We start from the raw sequence: 18,145 nt of genomic DNA on the forward strand, positions 1-18,145 counted from the left end.
CTAATGTGGCCTTGACATGCTTTGCGAACCCTATTGGGGAACCCTTGGCCCAATCTCATAGCTTGATTTCTCCTTAGCTTCAGATCAACTCTAGATTACTCATGTAGTAGAAGGTCACCTTTCGCCTAACCATTACATTCTATTGCTCCCTCTTTATGCATTGACAAGCTCTTTGTTGGGGATTCTCCTACTACTAAGAATTTGAAAGATAATATCTCCTGGACTATCATAAGGAGGAAGAAAGGTCCTAATTATTTTTCCCACACTCGTGCTTTAAATGTTAGGTATGAGGCCAATTTGTTCTAGGCTTAGGATTGTCTAAGTGGGCTCTCTTTATTTTTTGTATTAAAAGCAACAAAACAAGGGTGTTGACCCTATACAAAGGCATGCCAAAAAGGCCACAAAAAAATGGTCAACAACAAACCTCTGATAGCAGAGGCCACGACAAACCACTTATAGCACACTACCAGAATAGCTAGTAACCCACATCAAAGGTAGGTAGAGAAAACATGCACAACTCGAGGGAGAGTTTGGGGAGAGGGTGAAGAACGATCTTTTCTCCTCCAAAGAAACAAAGGTCCAAGCAATACTATTATTTGGCGCACCATCACAAGGGGGACCAAGAGGGGGGAACCACAAAGTGAGATTGCCAGCATCAGGAGTAGAAAGCTGACTAGGTAGCAAAACCTCCCCCAAAGGAAGTAATGGAACAAGAGAAACAAATGGAGAAGGTTCCACTGGTACAAAGGGGTCCACCAAAAGCAAGAGGTGGAGAAGGATTCACACGGCCTGAGGAGACCACACTAGTAGCAAGAGGCAAACAATCATCCAGGGGGGAGTCATCAACAATGTCTGAAGAGCTGTCAAAGGAAGAATCGAAGGCCTGGACAGTCAGATGATCACCACGTGTCCTTCTGCCAAGTTGCAACTCGCGAGAGAGAACAATTTGTAGCCAAGTGACCGATAAAGAAGCAACAATGACATCGAAAGGAGATGCCCTCATAATCTAGCAACTGAGTCCATGAGCTATCCCCAACCATAACGACGACATCCCCAGGAAGAGGCATGGAGATGTCAATATCGATCAAAATGTGTGCAAACATAGAAAGACCCATTAAGAAAGTGGTATCATCTACCTTCAAGAAGCGGCTAATCGAGTTGCTAATAACTTCAAAACAAGAATTCTCTCAAAAATGAAGGGGAATATTGGGAAGACAAACCCACACTGGACACACACTGAGTGGTTCAGTAAGACGACTCTCTTTGTTGTTTGTTGTTGCTTTTGATAGTTTGGCTATAGTTGTTCCTCTTTCTCTTTGTTGTGTTGTTTTTCTACTATTTTTGGCTAGCTTGAGCCTATTTTGCCCAGCGTTTTGGGAGTCTTTGCAAAGGGCCGAAACCCTCGTTTCTCACTTAATCTAATAAAAAACATGTACTCTATTGATTTTAGCACCAAAGGCTAGTTTTTCATAAACTTACCAATATGTTGGAAGAATTGTAGACCTTCTTGGAAGATCCCTTCACAATCACTCTCAATAGACAAAAAACACAAGAAAATGCCCTTTTGGAATAAGCAAGTCTCATAATGCCCTTGAGTTTTTTAGTTTCCTCATGTCCATTCATAAATCTTTCCGAAGGTAACCAATTCAAACTCATATAAGCCCTTGAACTCTCGACCATCATAATATTTTATCCTAAATCTCTCTTCCAATATGTTTAAATATCCTCTAGCCAAAATCTACGTTTATCTCTAAAATATACCCTCACAACTTAGGTAATTGAATCAAGCCCTATTCAAACTCATACGCTTTTAAATTGAATTACACTTGTACCTAGAGAAGAGTTGAATTTAGTGTAGTCTACAAATTTATTTGTATCCTTTGGATGTGAAGCTCCAAGTTAGCAAACCCTTGGAAAACTAATGTTATGTTGTAGATGAGATCCACATAAGGATGGATAAATAACATAACAATTAGGGGATTTACCCTAGAGACAACTAAGATAAGATAATTAATATGGCACCATGTACCATAGCATGTTAAGAATGCTGACACTAAGTATATCATGTTGACACACTAGGACCTCCAAACTTGGTCGTCTAACAAAAATATTCGGATGCCAGATACAAACAAGGTAAACTGAAATCTAAGGATATAGCTTAAGTGATCAATGTTAAAAGCTATAAGCAAGACACATGAAGCTACTAAGAGATACAAATGAGGTACAATATAGAATACTTCATGGAATTAAAGTGTAATTGACTCCAATTCCTCCAATTTGTGGAATCCTTTTGCATCTTAATAATTATTTGCTCCTCAACGCAAGGATCCACTCATGTTAGATGGAAGAAGAAAGGGAATCTTATAAATAATTTTGGGAGATAGTGCTACCTGTCTTTGGTTGCAATAGGTTAAGAAAAAATAGCATGCTGCTTGAGGAAAAAAGCTTTCTTATCAAGAGCTTGGCATTCCTTGTCATGGGCGGACCGTTGCCATATCAAGAATAAACTCTGAAAAAATTGAGTGGGTATGTATTTTTTTATAATCAGGATATCCAAGTAACATAATTTAATGTAAGGAGTGAGATGTGAAAAACAAAAGTATAACCAACTGAAATGCAAACTTGACAATATCTAGTCTTATAAGTGCAAAGTATATGCATATTTACATAGTATCTACTAATTATCATTAACTGAAAAGAATGTTGATTAAAGAAGATCTGGACACTTTCTTTCTTTTTGTTGTCTAACATGTTGTATTTTAGTTAAAAAACATCTCAGTTGAAATGCAAATTAGAGGAAGCTATTGGGTTATTTATAGCACGTATGCCACCACATGATGATCTTAGTTTTGTTAAAAAACCGAAACAATGAAACAATGTTCATCGAGAGCAGCTAATCATACGTTTAACTGTTCCTAACCAAGCATGTAATTGCTTATCTAATTGTTTGCTATAATCATTATTATCGTAGAAGAGTTTTTGTTAAAATAGTAGGAGACTTATCAACAAGATACATAGGGTGAAAGGAATCAAAAGAAAATTTGAATGGCCATATCCCAAAATTGTCATGCATTGGTGGTAAATTCAAAGTATATCTAATATTTGAGGAATAGAGGAATTGCCTAGTATGAATTTTATTTCAATACCAATAAATCTAATTTTGAAATATTTGAATTTTGGCTTCTCTCTAGCTTCTTCTCTCACTCTGATTAAATTATTCAGAAATATATCAGTATTATTCTTATTTATGTCTAACAATCTTATCACTAATTTAATAGTATGGAATTGATCATTTTATTTTATTATTCATAGTCAAATTAAAATTTTGAGTATCTGCTAAATACCGAATTAATTCATATAAAATTCTTGCCAACTTATTAATTTATATGTCCACTTGACAGTTCGTTACAAGAATCCATTGAATTTGGATGTGTTATAGTTCACACTTAGTGTAGCCTTGTTACTTATTTAGAAGATATAGGATACTATCAAACATCCCAAATTGCGAGGCATGGGTTACAACAATTTCCATGACATATTTTGTAAGATTTTTGAAAACTTCATCCAATATGGAAAACGAGCAATCTATTTTTTATATTAATTTCTATAATTTTCACATACATTTCTATTCATAGAGTATTTGAAATAGGAAGAGCTTATACCACCCATACGTTGTCAACCTATTGAGTACAAGATAGCAGCAGTTTAGACTGAGCACTTGAAACTAAATTTTTTAAAAGCTCAGATTTATTGCTAATGTTCTGCAAACCTCCAAGTTTTATTCTATCCAGTAAGCAAACCTAAAACAAATAAAATGTTGCATATAATTCAGGAACTCTGCAAAAATCCAGAAAAATATTCATTTGAAAAATGATGGCACAAATTTCCCAGGAAAGTTTGTCAAAGAAATTCTTTAAAGATCATACAAATTCAACTTCCCACCCAAATGACTTCCTGCACAGCTTAATGCATGTAATTTGCTACTTCATGGCTGCAAAAACCATCAAATCAATATGACGGACAAACAATATTTCCAAGATATTGGTAAATATTGTGGTACTTCGATTGAAACTTGATATATGCATCAAGTTTCAGTGTTGAGCTTCAGAATGCCTCCCTAAACTAAGAAGCTTGATCACAGCCTTCTCTTCATGACCTACAGAAAAATTATCACATAATTGGAAAGATAATATTAGAAAAACTCCAATAATACGGTAATAACACACATTCAGCACACCAATATGCAGCAGATCTTCCAAATAATTTACAAATAGTACATTCTTGGGAAGACCTAACATAGTCATTATTACCTCTGTTAAAAGAGGCATGACATGTTCTTCCCATTCACTGGCCCATTTTGCAGCTGACCCTGTTGCGAGAGCCCCTTTTCTTAGTAAAAATAGTGAATCACAAGAGTCTGGAAAGCCTTTGAATAGTTCCTGTGCAATGTCAAATGGAACTCATATCTTTATTAAGAGGAAATATCTTGAGCATATTAGATCAATATGTAAACGCAATGCATATCCTAGATTTCATTTGATGAGAAATACCAACAGAATTCCTAGAATAAATGCAGATAATTGTTAAAAATTATGAAGAGACATTTTACTACCCCCTGTAGCCCAATATATTATACTAAACAAACATGGGGCCTGAAAAAGCAGCCTAGGCCAAGCTAGCATTGGAAGAATTATCTGCCCTATATATTAAACTATATATGAATGGTGTTTCAAAAGGTAACCTCAGCCAAGCAAACACTGGGTGATGCAAATAATAATATTAAAGATAGATTCTTCAGAAAAATTTCCACAGCTCAAAACAATCTAGTGCAGCTCTTAGCTGTTAAAGAAGGCACATGGAATAATTTTAGCTTTTTCAGTAATCCATCAATTACCTTTCCACACATCTGGGGAAGTGGAGGATCAATTCTAATTTCTTACAGACATTAACTTCTTGTCATCCAAGGTTAAAAACATGCTTTTTGCACATGTTAAACAAACAACTGATAAGTTGCAGATAGAATTACGAAGGTTCTAATCTCTCTATGGATGTTCATTCTTGTGATCTTAGAAGTTGGGTCGATTACAGTGAGGCTTTTTCTGATATTCTCTCAAGGGATCACAGCAATACTTTAGGGACATTATTACAGGAAAGGGCTTCATCAGCTCTAATTCTTACTCTCCTAAGACTTATTGGTTGTGTTTTATTTATAATGGGGGAGTTTATAATTTATACATCCCCTAAGGCTTATGTATTTATGCCCTAATTAATTTGGTGAGTGACATCTTGCTTCCCTATGAGATGGCGCATAGGGATTTCTTCCCCCCACACTTATGCTCTAGGTCAAGGATTTATGGTGGACTTCTTACCTTGACCACTGAATCATGTCTGCATTGAAGCATTCTTTCTAGATGCTTCTTTGCCTCGTGGCAACCCAAATGTCATCGTAGAGTTGGTGAAGTAAATGAATGGGATGGTAAGAATGATGGAGGAAGCTTTTAGCTTCTCCACCACCTTTTCTCTGCATGCATTCACTCACGCTTATCCTACTTCATTGCTACCTCATTATTTTAGCATCGTTGAAAAATTGTTGTTCCTTTCCCTTCATCCACCTGCTCTTTATCCTCTCTCACTGGAATAGAAATGTTTATTGCTGCTACCAACGGAGGCAGCACTTCCCATGATAGAAGACATCAAAACCAGGTCAATGGATAAAAAATGAAAGCTCCAAAAATTCATGGAGATTTGAAGAAACCTTTTTTTCAATTTGCTGGTAAGCACACATTTTGTCATCAAACATACAATATGAATGTAGAGTACATTTCCTTTGAAAACCATCCAGTATACTCATAACAGTTTAAAGTTTGGAAAAATAAAATGAGTGGCACCATTTCCAGTGTATCAAGACTTCAATTGCCTCATTACTGATGATACTGACTTACCAAGAGTTGATCAGCCAATTCCGAAGCTGAAGCAAATAAAATGCCATTTTCATCAACTTTCACAAGCTCCTTGATACTGCCATACACAAAAAGAAAAATGAAGTTAGTGCTCATATCACAACAGATATATGTAAAGTTCATAGACATAAAGCAACAGAATCATTTAAATTCTACTACTGTATTTCCATAACATCACTTTTGGGGTTAATACTAACATAGAAATATGTCAAATGGAAAATGAAAGTTTTAGCAAAACAAAGAACTCACCATGAATATGAAATAGCACAAACTGGTAATCCACATCCAAACATATCTACAACCTGTACCAAAAAATAATGCACTTCTTTCAAATTTCTAAACAATGATTCACTTCCTTAAAATTCCTTCCAGACCAGAACATTCAACAAGGAATGCATATATTTCAAGATTATGCTGATAGTAATATGGTGCCAAAGAAACTGAATCATTTTATGAGATGGTGAGAAAAACCTTCATTGGGAGATCTAATCCAGATGAAGAAGTATGTAGGCAAACACCTAGATCTGCTGATCCTGGAAATGACTCCCACAAATCAGTTTGCAATTTGGATCCAGCCATAAAAAAAAAGATTCAATCTTTTGAGTAAAAAACCAGTATTACTATAATCATTTACCAAGCAATATAGGATAGTCAGCTGCAGACAACCACATGGTACGAAAAGCTACACGCTTCAGATGTAACTTCCTTATCTTCTCTTCATACTTTTCCCTTTCTGGTCCTTTCCCTTGAAGTGTGAGATGATTTATTTATCAGAGATCTATTTAAAATATAGGTTTATATGGCCAACTTGAACTAGAAAGCATATTTACAGGCTCATTTTTTTATGAGATAATAAGCATTGACTAAACTACATCACAGAAACACATTTCATGTTTAGAAACACATCTTAACCTGTAATGATAAAAAGCAACCTTGGGAATGAAAACTTCTTTCCCTTGGAAAAGTCCTCCCAAAGGCTTTCCTCTGATGCAGAATCACATTCATTTAAAATAGCAGCAACACGCCTATCATACATAATAGCTGCCTCTAAAAGCATGCCAAAATCTTCATCTGGAGTCCTGCAAAACAAGTGCATGTACACACACCAGTCAAAAATTAGGAAGGATATTCAACCCAATGGAAACAGTAACACCTCCTCCAGACATTACCTTAAAATTTAAGCATGTTCTTCTGATGGTTGGGTGTATAACTTTTAAATTTCGCAGCCATGTAGTTGCAGGCTCCATTTAGAGTTTGATAGCAGAGCCTACTCATGCCATAAGAACACCCTAAGCCTTTGTAGAACACTTTGTCTTGGATGAAGATAGTGAAGAGTTGAAGAGGCATAAATGATAAGAACATATTTGTCTCACACTGGGTTAAATGATAAACCATTTTTTGATAGAATTCGTTCATATTATATTAAAAGGTGAAAATGGTTCAGAAGTCTGGAGAGTGTAGAACAAAATAGAGTGACAATGCTATAATGCTCTAAAGCAAGAGTACATTGTGTTGTCCCTAAAATCAAGAGCAAGGCACAACTTTAAGGAGTTCAAAGCATTCCTCGTGTACATAAAATTATCTTCTTTAAGGCCCTTTACATGCTCTAATATTGCTTAACCATACATAAAACAACTACAATTTCTATTTAAGTTTTTGAAAGCCAAAATCTAAATATTAAATGCATAGTATAACTGCAACCCTCAGTTAATTTGCTTGTTTGCAAAGAGGCTCATTCAAATCCAGCACAAATAATATATGGGTCCTCCCGGGTATCCATATAGGAGTCAATGGGGTTTGTTACCTGCTTCCAGAGTGACTAGAGACAACCAATTTGGTGATACTTTCTGGAATTGAGGCCTTTAAATAGGAACCAACCACAAAGTGCCATGGTTGTTACCTGCTCCCAAACATTCAGGGTGAAAGGCAAGTCACCTTTGGGTGGGATGAGTTGTCCCACATTTCAAAATAATCAGCCATTCTCTGCATGGCTGGATTTTGAAGCAGAAAATTCTAAATAGTTTCAATTTTCAATCCTCTGTTGTTGCTGTTGCGTATTTGTAACAAGGTGAAGGATACACTTTATTGTTGCTGCATACAATTGCCCAGTGCAGGATGCTTCAGTTAAGCAGAAAGTTTTGAAGCCCTCTTCCCCCAATATTGTTGCTCAATTGTTTAATACTCCCAAAATATGACATGAAGAGTGATAATGAGAGAAGAATCTGCCTCGGGAATTTTGGAGGCACATTTTGAGCTTGCACTACCACCCTGTGAATCAGATGGTTTTATTGGTCAGTTGCTAATCTGTAAAGCTATTGTCTATGGCACTGGGGAAGAATCAAGTCCAATTTTGTTAGAATTCATCTAGGGGACTGGGGAACTACTTGAGGAATAAGGGTGGAAAGGGGAATGTGGTATCAATTGATGGTGTAGGTAATGGGCTTATCAAATGAGGGATAAGATTATAGAAGTTAATCAAAGACTGAACCTGCATGTGTAGTTTGGGTGACAGTGGCAGAAGATTTGATATGTGAATTAAACAGAACGGCTCCAATGAGCATCCAATTACTTCATTTAATAGGATGACTGCATCAACTATAAATCCTAGCAATATATCATAAAGACAATCTCACCACCATCAAAATCCCCATTGCATTAGTATTTAATAGTCCTTATAACAGAAGCAAAGAATCTTGGATTGTTATCGTTGTGCCTTCTCCCTAGAGACCATTTTGCTTATGGTGCTAAATTGCAATATTAGTACGTCATCAAAGTCTTCATCTACTAGAACCCCCAATCACTATTAATATCTAGTGTGCCGCTATCAACTCATCCAATCATCACCATTATTACTGCAATTTGGAAAATAGGAAAACATGTGAGTTAATGCTAGTGTTAAAATTGTAATGCAAGCGCATCCTTGGCTTAGCGCAATCTTGCATTACCCAAATATATTGTTGTTTCCTTTTATAGTTTTTGCACACCAGCCTCACTTGTGTGTGTGTGTGTGTGTTGTATTTGTGGTAGTTGGTCTTGTGCATGCTTAACTTGTATGTGGATGCATTGGCTTGTCATCACATGAAGTGGTCTGCTGTCTTTTGGGTGATCATCAACATCCTGCACACTCTCTTGCTTCAAGGTGCAACACTATCTAGCCTAGCATAGACCTTGTTGGTATTGCACATTTCAGCCCACAAGCAAGCTTTTTCTTGTACTAAACTTGGCACCAATTTTGCTCAAACCCACATGCAGATTCTCATAGTCCATGCAAAGATATCACCCTACACAACTTAACTGCCCACATGCACCTTGGAAATGTTAATGGATGTTTGTATGACAGAACATTTAGTCAATGTCAAAATGGCTTCTGTCAAATGACAACAATTAGATTTTTTATGGTTTGTCAATTCTGGAATGTCAAGGATGTGTCAAATTTGAATTTATTAAGGAATGGCATGATTGTTCCATTTGCAGATTAACATCTTTCCTTGCAAATCAGATTTCATCCTCGTCACACATTAATGGTGACGCCTTGCATCAATCCTTCATCTCAACATAGATCAGATGGATTGTTGACATTTATACTTACTAGAAAGTGAGAATTGGAATGAAATTTGGGTGTTTGTACTATAGAAATTCTCTACAAGTATTTCTCCACAAGTTGAGTAGCATGGTGTTTGTTGGGTTCCAAATATAGGTGGTCACGGGGGACACATCCCTCCCCCAAAGCCCCATATTTCCAAGATGGGGATGTGAGTACTTAGAGGAGACATCTCCCCATCGTCCCACCGCCACCCAAGAGCCACAAACCTTTCCGGGACATCCCCCTCAAGGAGGGAACATTTGGGGGACATCACCCTAGAATTGGGATGGTTTTGGGACTCTACAACATCCTTGAGACATCCAGGGTATTTGCAAGGGTCTCTCAACCATCCTTAGGGACTTCTAGGCATCCACCATTGTAGGGAAATGAAAAAGTTGATATTTTTTTTTTATCAAAAAGTATTTTCGATGTGTATGACACAAATCCTAACCCTAACAATTTATTGGCCCCATTCAAACCCTAAACACACAAAAAAATTATAAATAGGCATCTAACTTTTAAGCCTCATTTCAAAACAATCCTATGTTTACAAAATACTAAGGACTTGGTGTTGCAAAAAAAAAGTGATAAAATTGTGAAAATGGCATTCGCCATCAAGGTTTGTGTACTTTTGAAGGGCTTAATTTGTGCTTGGTGGTGGGGGTGCTATCCCCAGACCCCACACGGGGTGTTGTCCCTCAACCCAATTGGGGGCTCTACCCCCTGATCCTTGCAAGGGGCATTGCTCCTCGAACCAATGTGGTATCATCTCCCAAACCTCCACCCGCCATTGTTAATGTTCAAAGCAATCATTGCAATGTTTTAACTGCTTAGTAATTTACTTAGTATGCCAAATTTTCATTTGTAATTCTTATACATGTTCCTTATACATCTTTTTATAACTAAGTTTTCAAGTACTATATGTATTTATGTAGCCTCCCCCACCCCACCATTCCCAAACTTCGGCCCTCGGTTCTCCCATCCACGAAACCCATCCCTCCATTAAGAAAATTCACTAAACATAGAAAAATATATAAGGTAGTGCTATAGCACCATCTTCCTAGTGGAAATCATTTAACCTGTGGGACTATTTAACAAAAGTAATATAGTGAAGATAACCCTCTAAGCCTTTGTTAACAATCTTAGTTTTCCCATTAGATTACTGATGAAAACAAGAGCTATGATCCAATTGCCTACCCAAAAAAGAGAATAGTACTGAATATAGAATCATTGTCACAATAATTTTGAGATTAACATGTAGCTTCTAAATTGTCTCTAAGAATGTTGTTGACACCATGATTGCTACAAAAGAATGATAGAAATGCACATATTTTGTTAGTCTATGCACAATGACATGTTTCCTCTAAGATTTTAGTAAGTCTATGATAAAGCCATAAAGACATCCCCCCATTGTTGACTAGGAATAGATAGGTTCTATAGAAGACCTAGAGTCTTGACCATCCCACCAATGCTTTGCTAATATACAAAGACTCCACCACAAATTTTTGTACATCACCTTTTAGCCCCTTACAAAACCATTCGTGCTTAATACTATGATGTCTCTTCAAAGATGCATGAAAATCCTAAAGGACCTTACTTTGTAGGCTCAAATTATTGCAAAGATATAGACTAACCTTATACCAAAGTGTTGGTGTGTGTTTTACGACACACCAAACACGAAATAAAGATGCCCAAAGACACTCTATTCTCTCTTGAACAAAATTACCGCATATACTAATATTGCAAAAAGATCATATGGCGATTCCAATGTTTATACTGCAAACTAGCAACTTTAATGTTGAATATAGCTTCCTGGGTGATGTATGCTGATAATCCAAGGGGCAATTGTAAATTTCAATGATAATGAAGACTCTTAGCTTTATATTTTGGGGATTTTCTCAATTTCGGATTTCAAAAAAAATAAAAGGGAAAGGGTTTTGGAGTCCTACACTATTCCTAAGAACTTAAGAGACGGTAAGATTAGGTGAAACCAATAACCACACTTTGCTTCGCCACACTAAGGACAACTACACAAAGTAGGTGCAATCTTCAAGGGTTGCGCTGAAGATTTTCATACTGTGAATAATACCATCAAATGAACAATATTTATCCAAAGTAGAAGTTAAAGCATCCACAAAATAAGCTCAGACTAACTATGCACAATGAACAAAAATCATCTGTTCGTAAAAAGTATGAGCAACAATTTCACCAATCAATACTATCAAATCTTTCATTCATCTAGCAACTTTGTAAAGCAAATCTATTCTAAGTTGAAGAAAACATGAAACCATGCAACCATGTGATAACAATAAGGATTCAAAGCAAATGCAAATGAACTTTTATTATAAAAATAGCTCTTAGAAACAATCTCATAAATCTCTCCACACAGTGAAATGAGAGAAGAGGAGCTTATATAGAGTTTCTGAAAACAAATGAAAGGCCCAGATCAAACAGTGATCAACAGTCGAGATCAAAATATAGATACCCTAATTAGGGTTTCCCATAATAGCAATAAGAACTAATGCATGAAAGACAAATGGCACGAGGAGCTATCTTCTAGGAAGGTGCGTCCTTATCCTCTTTCATGGAAACATGTTCGATGAATCTGTACACAATAGAGTTGACCTCTTCCATCGTGACATGTGGCAGCATAGTCACCTTGAACTCCATTCCGTCCAAGTCATTTGCATATGTGGCAAAAGCATTTTCCCATTCCAACTCCTATATCTGGAAGGCATCCCTGATGGACAAGAAACTTGATGCCTTAGTCAAATTCTGTTCTAGGATTGGCCCTGTGATAGCAAAGAAATTCTCTTGAGTTTTAAGCTTTAGATTTTCCATTTGCGTTTCATTTTCCCAAGTATATCAATAGCCACAAGGAAAATCTTGTTTTGAATTTCTTTAATTTGCTCTTCAACTCTAATGCTATCAACCTTTACCTTTTCCAAAACTTCATTTCATGCAATTAATGCCCAATACCATGCGTTGAAATCATATACAGCTCCAGCTGCAATCACGTGTCCATCTATCAATTCTTGCTTGGGGATCCCTTTCAACACCCTTAGGCATGAGATTATTCTATCCTAAATATCCTGAAGATCTTCCCACATTTCTGCCATGCTTGCAATTCTGGAGAGCAAATAAGAAGTTTGTCCATATGCCAACATCAACTTTTCCACGAATGTGACAGCCTCATCATTCTTATCTGCTATCCATTCCTTAGCTTCTCTAGCTGTCACTTTCCTTTCTTTAAAATCTTCAATGGTTTCCTGAAGAGTCAAGAGTGGAGGAGCAGGTGCATCCCCTTGATCAATAGGTTTGGTCAAGTGTTGGATATACTTCTTTAACTGCTTAACTTCCTTTTTGTACTCCCTTTTCTTTCCTATTTCCTTTTCCAATCTTGCCTTGATGGAAATGACCATAGTATCCAAGTCCTCAACTTCTTGTCCTTTGGTGGTTGGGCCTAAGTTGATAGTTGTAATTTCATACTCTTGAGGAGTAATGTCTTCCTTTGCCTTATCAACTTTTGGCACAGCAATCTGAACTGAACGACAACCTATTTCATCTCTTTGAATCGTGGAAAACTTTTTCGCTGTCTTTCTTACTGCAACCTTTCCCAACCTATCCAAGAAATCAGCTGTGTCATCTTCTTCTTCTTGATCGTCCATAGGCGCCTTTACTTTCATCCTTTCTTTTAACCAATCAGGAATTGTGGGTTGTTCAACACCTTCCTCTTCCTAATTACTTTCTTCACATGGATTATCCTCGACTCCTCAAAGAGCGGAAATCATTCCCTCTCGGAATCCTTCGTCTAGGATATCCATCTCATTTTCTGACTCAATCACCTCTATATTTGAAGGATATGGGGGGTTCTTGATCCTCTTGTTGGATTGATTCAATATTCCCTTCATGAATTGGAGAAGGAATCTTCATCTCAACCATTGGCTCATCATCAAGGATTAAATACTTCATTCAAATTTCTAGATGTGGCGAAATGGGATGGCTCTGACCTCTGTTTTTGTTTAGTAGCCCGCTCATTTGCAACTTTCTTCCCTTTGGATCTCACAGAACCTTCAGCTGTTTCATTTCTCTTTCTTGAATTAATACTTTCAATTAGTCCAGCACTTTGAGATGCTCCTTCATTAGAAGAATATGACTCCAATATGCCCATCAAATTGTAAGTGAGAGTCATACTTCTTTGTTTCAGCTCTTGCACTTGCTGATCAACCCACCATTGTGTATATTTGACAATTGGCCGCATCAGGGTCGTCAAATCTACAAGTTTTAGTTCCGACCATCTCACCGGTGAAAGAGGCCTACTCTCATCATAGTGTGGCTGAGTGTATTCTCCATCATCCTCTAGTTGGTCAGGCACACGAAAAAGCTTGGTTGTTGTGATCAAATTTACAAGCAATCTGGACCATAGCCTTTTCCTAATATCAAATTCATCTATGGAATTCACCCAAAAGTCTTCAAGATCCACCCTATGCATGTATTTCTCTCCATTTACCAATCCAATGTGATTGTGGGGATCAAAATTAGCCCTGGATCGGTAGAAGACGAATGGATACCATTGCATCTCCAGCCTTGCATCTTCAACTGCTTGTGTCGTTGAACAAGATTTCAACATATTTCCAATAAAAAATGGAAAGGAAATTGCAGTATTGTGCTTTGCTCTTTGGAAGCCCTCATATGTTTCCAATTGCCTAAGAACTTCAAGCAATATCATTTTGTTGGTGGGATAAATTGGAAGTCTATAAGGACATCCAGTAAATCCCTGAACTCTCAAATACGTGAATCTTGGATACTGAATGAACCAGGATCCAAATTTACTTACAAGTCCTTGGCTTCCTGAGTGAGCCTCTGATGAGTTTATCCTTGCATTATCATGGTGATGTAAATTAAAAATGCATCACTCACTCGTTTGAAATGGGATTTTTCATGAAGTTGCAGCTGTGGATAACAGTCATATGCATTGAATTCATTCTCGCCATTACCTACTACACCCTTGCAAATCAATCTTGTGTATCTATAATTCCTAGCCAGTGGGTAAATAATGTAGGAATTCATGAAGGACCTTGTCCTCTCAAAATTTCTCAGTTGTTCGTCTAGGTTATTGCTGATTATCCTAGCCCAATTGAACATTTTGACCCTTGAAGTAATCTAATCAATAAAATGATACGTCCAAGTTTCAAATGGCGCACCCTGAGGGCTGCCCATTACTCTATTCAGTAGCAAAATAATGTCCCCATAATTCTCCTTGAAATCAATGCGAAGAAGCTTCTTTGGCATCTTTTTATAAGTGAGCCTTGGCTTCTCCAGCAATAGCCTATTGACAATTATCGCACACAGTTCAAGCTGGTCATCATAAAGTTTTTTGGTTTCTTCCTTGGTTTTGAATGAGGTTTTGTTGTAGCTTGGAATCCCGAATGCCTCCTAGATAGCCAATTCTCCAAGGTAAGCCAATACTCTCCCATCGGGTGCAATGATCTGCCTTTCTTGGACATTATAGTGCTTTGCACATTCAACCATCAGCTCACTGCATTCCATGGCTGGTGGAAACCCAGCTGCCTAGATTATGCCATTCCTCATCATTCGTCGATCAATTGCTGTGGGTAAAAATCCATCATGCCCGTACATTCTTCTTTTGAATTCATTGAAATCCACATGACCAAGGTTGGTGTCTCCAACCTTTTTCCACTTTGAACTGATTTTGGACTCAGGCTGCATTCCTTCGCTTGCAAATTTCATTTGCTCCTTTCTCGTAAGCCCTCCTTGAGTAGTCATCTACTACCTGCAGGAAACATGGAAAATTAAATGAGTATTATTTTCGATAAACTCTACGATTTTAACGCTGATTTCGAATCTTTTTTGTCCAAAAATTTGACCTTCAGCCTGTCATAAGATTAAAATTCTGTGAAAAATCAGACTGTGAATCGAGGAAATAGACCCAATATTTGGTAAAATTTATGAAAAATAAGTGTTTGAGACAGAAGATGATGAAGAAAAATCAATCAACAACTCAAACTTTGAACTCTAAAATTTATTCTTTTGACTGATTTTCTGATGAAAATATGCCTTCACTTCTGCAAATTCTTGATTAATTCTTTCTCCGCTTCAAAAACTCCACTTGTTGCCTTCAAAAAAAAATCATTCTTCCTTTAACTTGGGAGAGAGAGACCTTTCACTTTTGAACTTGAGAAAGAATGAGAATGAAAATGACAAGTTGAAATTGATATAAGGTTGAAAAATTCGATCTTTTTAGCATCTTTTCATTTTTCATGGATTCATCGAACCTAATCTCATTCTCATCTTCCTTTAAATGGCAACTTAATCCCTTCGAAAGATTTCAAAAGAAAGTTTCTATTTTTGTTCTTGGGGCCACTTCACACCTTGTCTTTATCCTGTCCATGTGTTGGCAAGGAATCTTCTAGATTCTTCATGTGTTTTAAGAAATTTCTCTAAGTGTTGGGCAAATTTTTGAGAAATAATTCTAAGCGTTGGGCAAATTTCTTGACTTTTCATCCATGGCGAACTTTACCATGTCTTAGGACATTCTTTCATGACCTTGGCGGAGTTTGCATGGTGTCATGCCATTTCCAACTTCAAGATGGCGGACTTCATGTGGCCTTAGGCCATTATTTCTCTTTGCTTTGGCATATGCTATGCCATTCTCTTGGTGCCTTGGGCGGACTTTGGGTGTCTTCACACCATGTTTACCTCCTCTTGGGCGGACTTTAGGTGGTATCAAGACATTTCTTGCTTGGGAGGTGGTGGACTTTGCTAATTATTATGCCATCTTTGTTTCATGCTTGGTGGAGTTTACCATCCCTTGGGACATTTCTCTATGAAGTCGGGCGGATTTCCTACCTTTCTAAGCCATTTTTACCATGCTGGGCGGACTTCACCCCTTGGAAAGACATTCTTCTTTTAACCTTGGGTGGACTTGGACATGTCCTATGCCATATGTTTCTTCATTATAGGCGGAGTGTGTGCCTTGTTGTGCCATTTCCTTGCTTTTCTTGGGCAGATTTTACCATTTGGTAGGCCACTTCACTCTTTAAACTTGGGCGAACTTGGCTATGACTTGAGACATTTTCACTTCAACCTTAGCAGATTTGACCATGTGTCATGACATATTTGCTTCAACCTTGGCGGACTTCATGATGTACTATGCCATTTTCAAGCTAAGTGTTGGGCGGACTTCATGCATTGTTAGGACGTTTTGTGCTTTTCCCAAGCAGGCTTCAGCACTTGCTAGGATATTTCCAATCAGTCCTTGGACGGAGTTAAAGTGTTTTCATGCCATGTTAATGCTTTTCCTAGGCTGACTTGGACATTGATCAAGACATTTCTCTCTTTGGGGGGTGGACTCAATGCCTTCTCATGCCAAACTTTACCTCTTCTTAGCAAACTTTAGCACTTGGTAAGCCAAATCTTTCAACCTTGGGGGAGCAACTCATGTGCAGTTGAGACATTTTCATCTTTGCCTTGGGGGGAACTCATGTGCAGTTGAGACATTTTCATCTTTGCCTTAGGGGGAAATCTTGTGTAGTTGAGACATTTTCATCTTTGCCTTGGGGGGAACTCATGTGTAGTTGAGACATTTTCAATATTTCCTTGGGGAGAACTCATGTGCAATTAAGACATTTTCACCTTTGCCTTGGGGGAGTTTGCTATGGCACAAGACATTGCCTTCTCCATTTAGAAACTTTCTCTTTGGCGGATTTTGTGCATTGGCAACCCATTCTCAACTTTTCCTTTCGCGGAATTCACTATGGCATAGGACACTACCTTCTCCATTTAGAAACTTTATTTGCCATAAACACAATGAATTTCCTTGCTCAATACTTCATGTTTGTCTAGAACTTTTGGATCAACACCTGGCTCACATGATTTTCCATTGCTTTTCACACTTGGGGATGAAAAAATTTCATTTCAAATACAGAAACCCTGTTGCCATGACCTGAGTGACCCAATCCTAGGTCAACTTTCAAAAAGCTGAAAAAAGCAAAAAGCAAAAAGCAAAAAAGCGGCTGAAAAAGTTGCTTCCCGGATTGGTCTTGTTGTCATTTTATGACACCCTTGGTCCATCAGTAAGAACCAATCAGAGATACGATCCATGGACCAGCGCTACCCCAATTGATCAAGGAGAAAAGCAGAAGAATTATGAGGTGAAAAGTGTTGTCTTATTTGGAGGAAGTCCCTTCCCTTTGCTTCCCTTTTCTTTCATGTTCCCCGGAACTTCGGAACCCCGAAGTTCCTTCTCTTTGCCTTCTCTTCTTTTCTTCTCCGGAACCCCAAGGTTCCAAAGTTCCCCGCTCGTCTTCTTCCCTTCCCCGAAACTCCGAAATCTCGAGATTCTGAAGTTCCTTCCCTTTGCTTTCTCTCCTTTCTCCTTCGCAGAATTCTGAAACCTCGAAGTTCCTCCCTTTCCTTCCCCCTCCTCTTTAGTTCTCTGGAACTCCGGAATCCCGAGGTTCCAAAGTTCCCTTTCCTTGCCTTCTTCGGAACCCTGAAGTTCCGAAGTTCCTTCCCTCCTTCCCTTTTCTCTGTTCTCCGAAACCCGAGGTTCTGAAGCCCCTTCCTTGCTGCCTTTCCC

The 18,145-nt window shown here is 37.8% G+C and overlaps 1 protein-coding gene across 1 annotated transcript in view; it reads right to left on the minus strand.

Moving 5' to 3' along the window:
* Positions 1 to 3,568: 3,568 nt before the first annotated feature.
* The window catches only part of LOC131049411 (UDP-glycosyltransferase TURAN), a 67,382-nt gene continuing 52,805 nt past the window's right edge, over positions 3,569 to 18,145 (minus strand). The window contains exons 10-16 of the mRNA XM_057983463.2: positions 6,873 to 7,039; positions 6,595 to 6,705; positions 6,432 to 6,493; positions 6,210 to 6,262; positions 5,943 to 6,018; positions 4,311 to 4,439; positions 3,569 to 4,156 (exon numbers count right to left, since the gene is read on the minus strand). Of these exons, the coding sequence (XP_057839446.2) occupies positions 4,136 to 4,156; positions 4,311 to 4,439; positions 5,943 to 6,018; positions 6,210 to 6,262; positions 6,432 to 6,493; positions 6,595 to 6,705; positions 6,873 to 7,039 (619 nt within the window). The 3' untranslated portion in view covers positions 3,569 to 4,135. The remainder of the gene's footprint in view (positions 4,157 to 4,310; positions 4,440 to 5,942; positions 6,019 to 6,209; positions 6,263 to 6,431; positions 6,494 to 6,594; positions 6,706 to 6,872; positions 7,040 to 18,145) is intronic.

Source organism: Cryptomeria japonica, chromosome 1 (genome assembly GCF_030272615.1).
Source record: "Cryptomeria japonica chromosome 1, Sugi_1.0, whole genome shotgun sequence".
Taxonomy (NCBI): domain Eukaryota; kingdom Viridiplantae; phylum Streptophyta; class Pinopsida; order Cupressales; family Cupressaceae; genus Cryptomeria; species Cryptomeria japonica.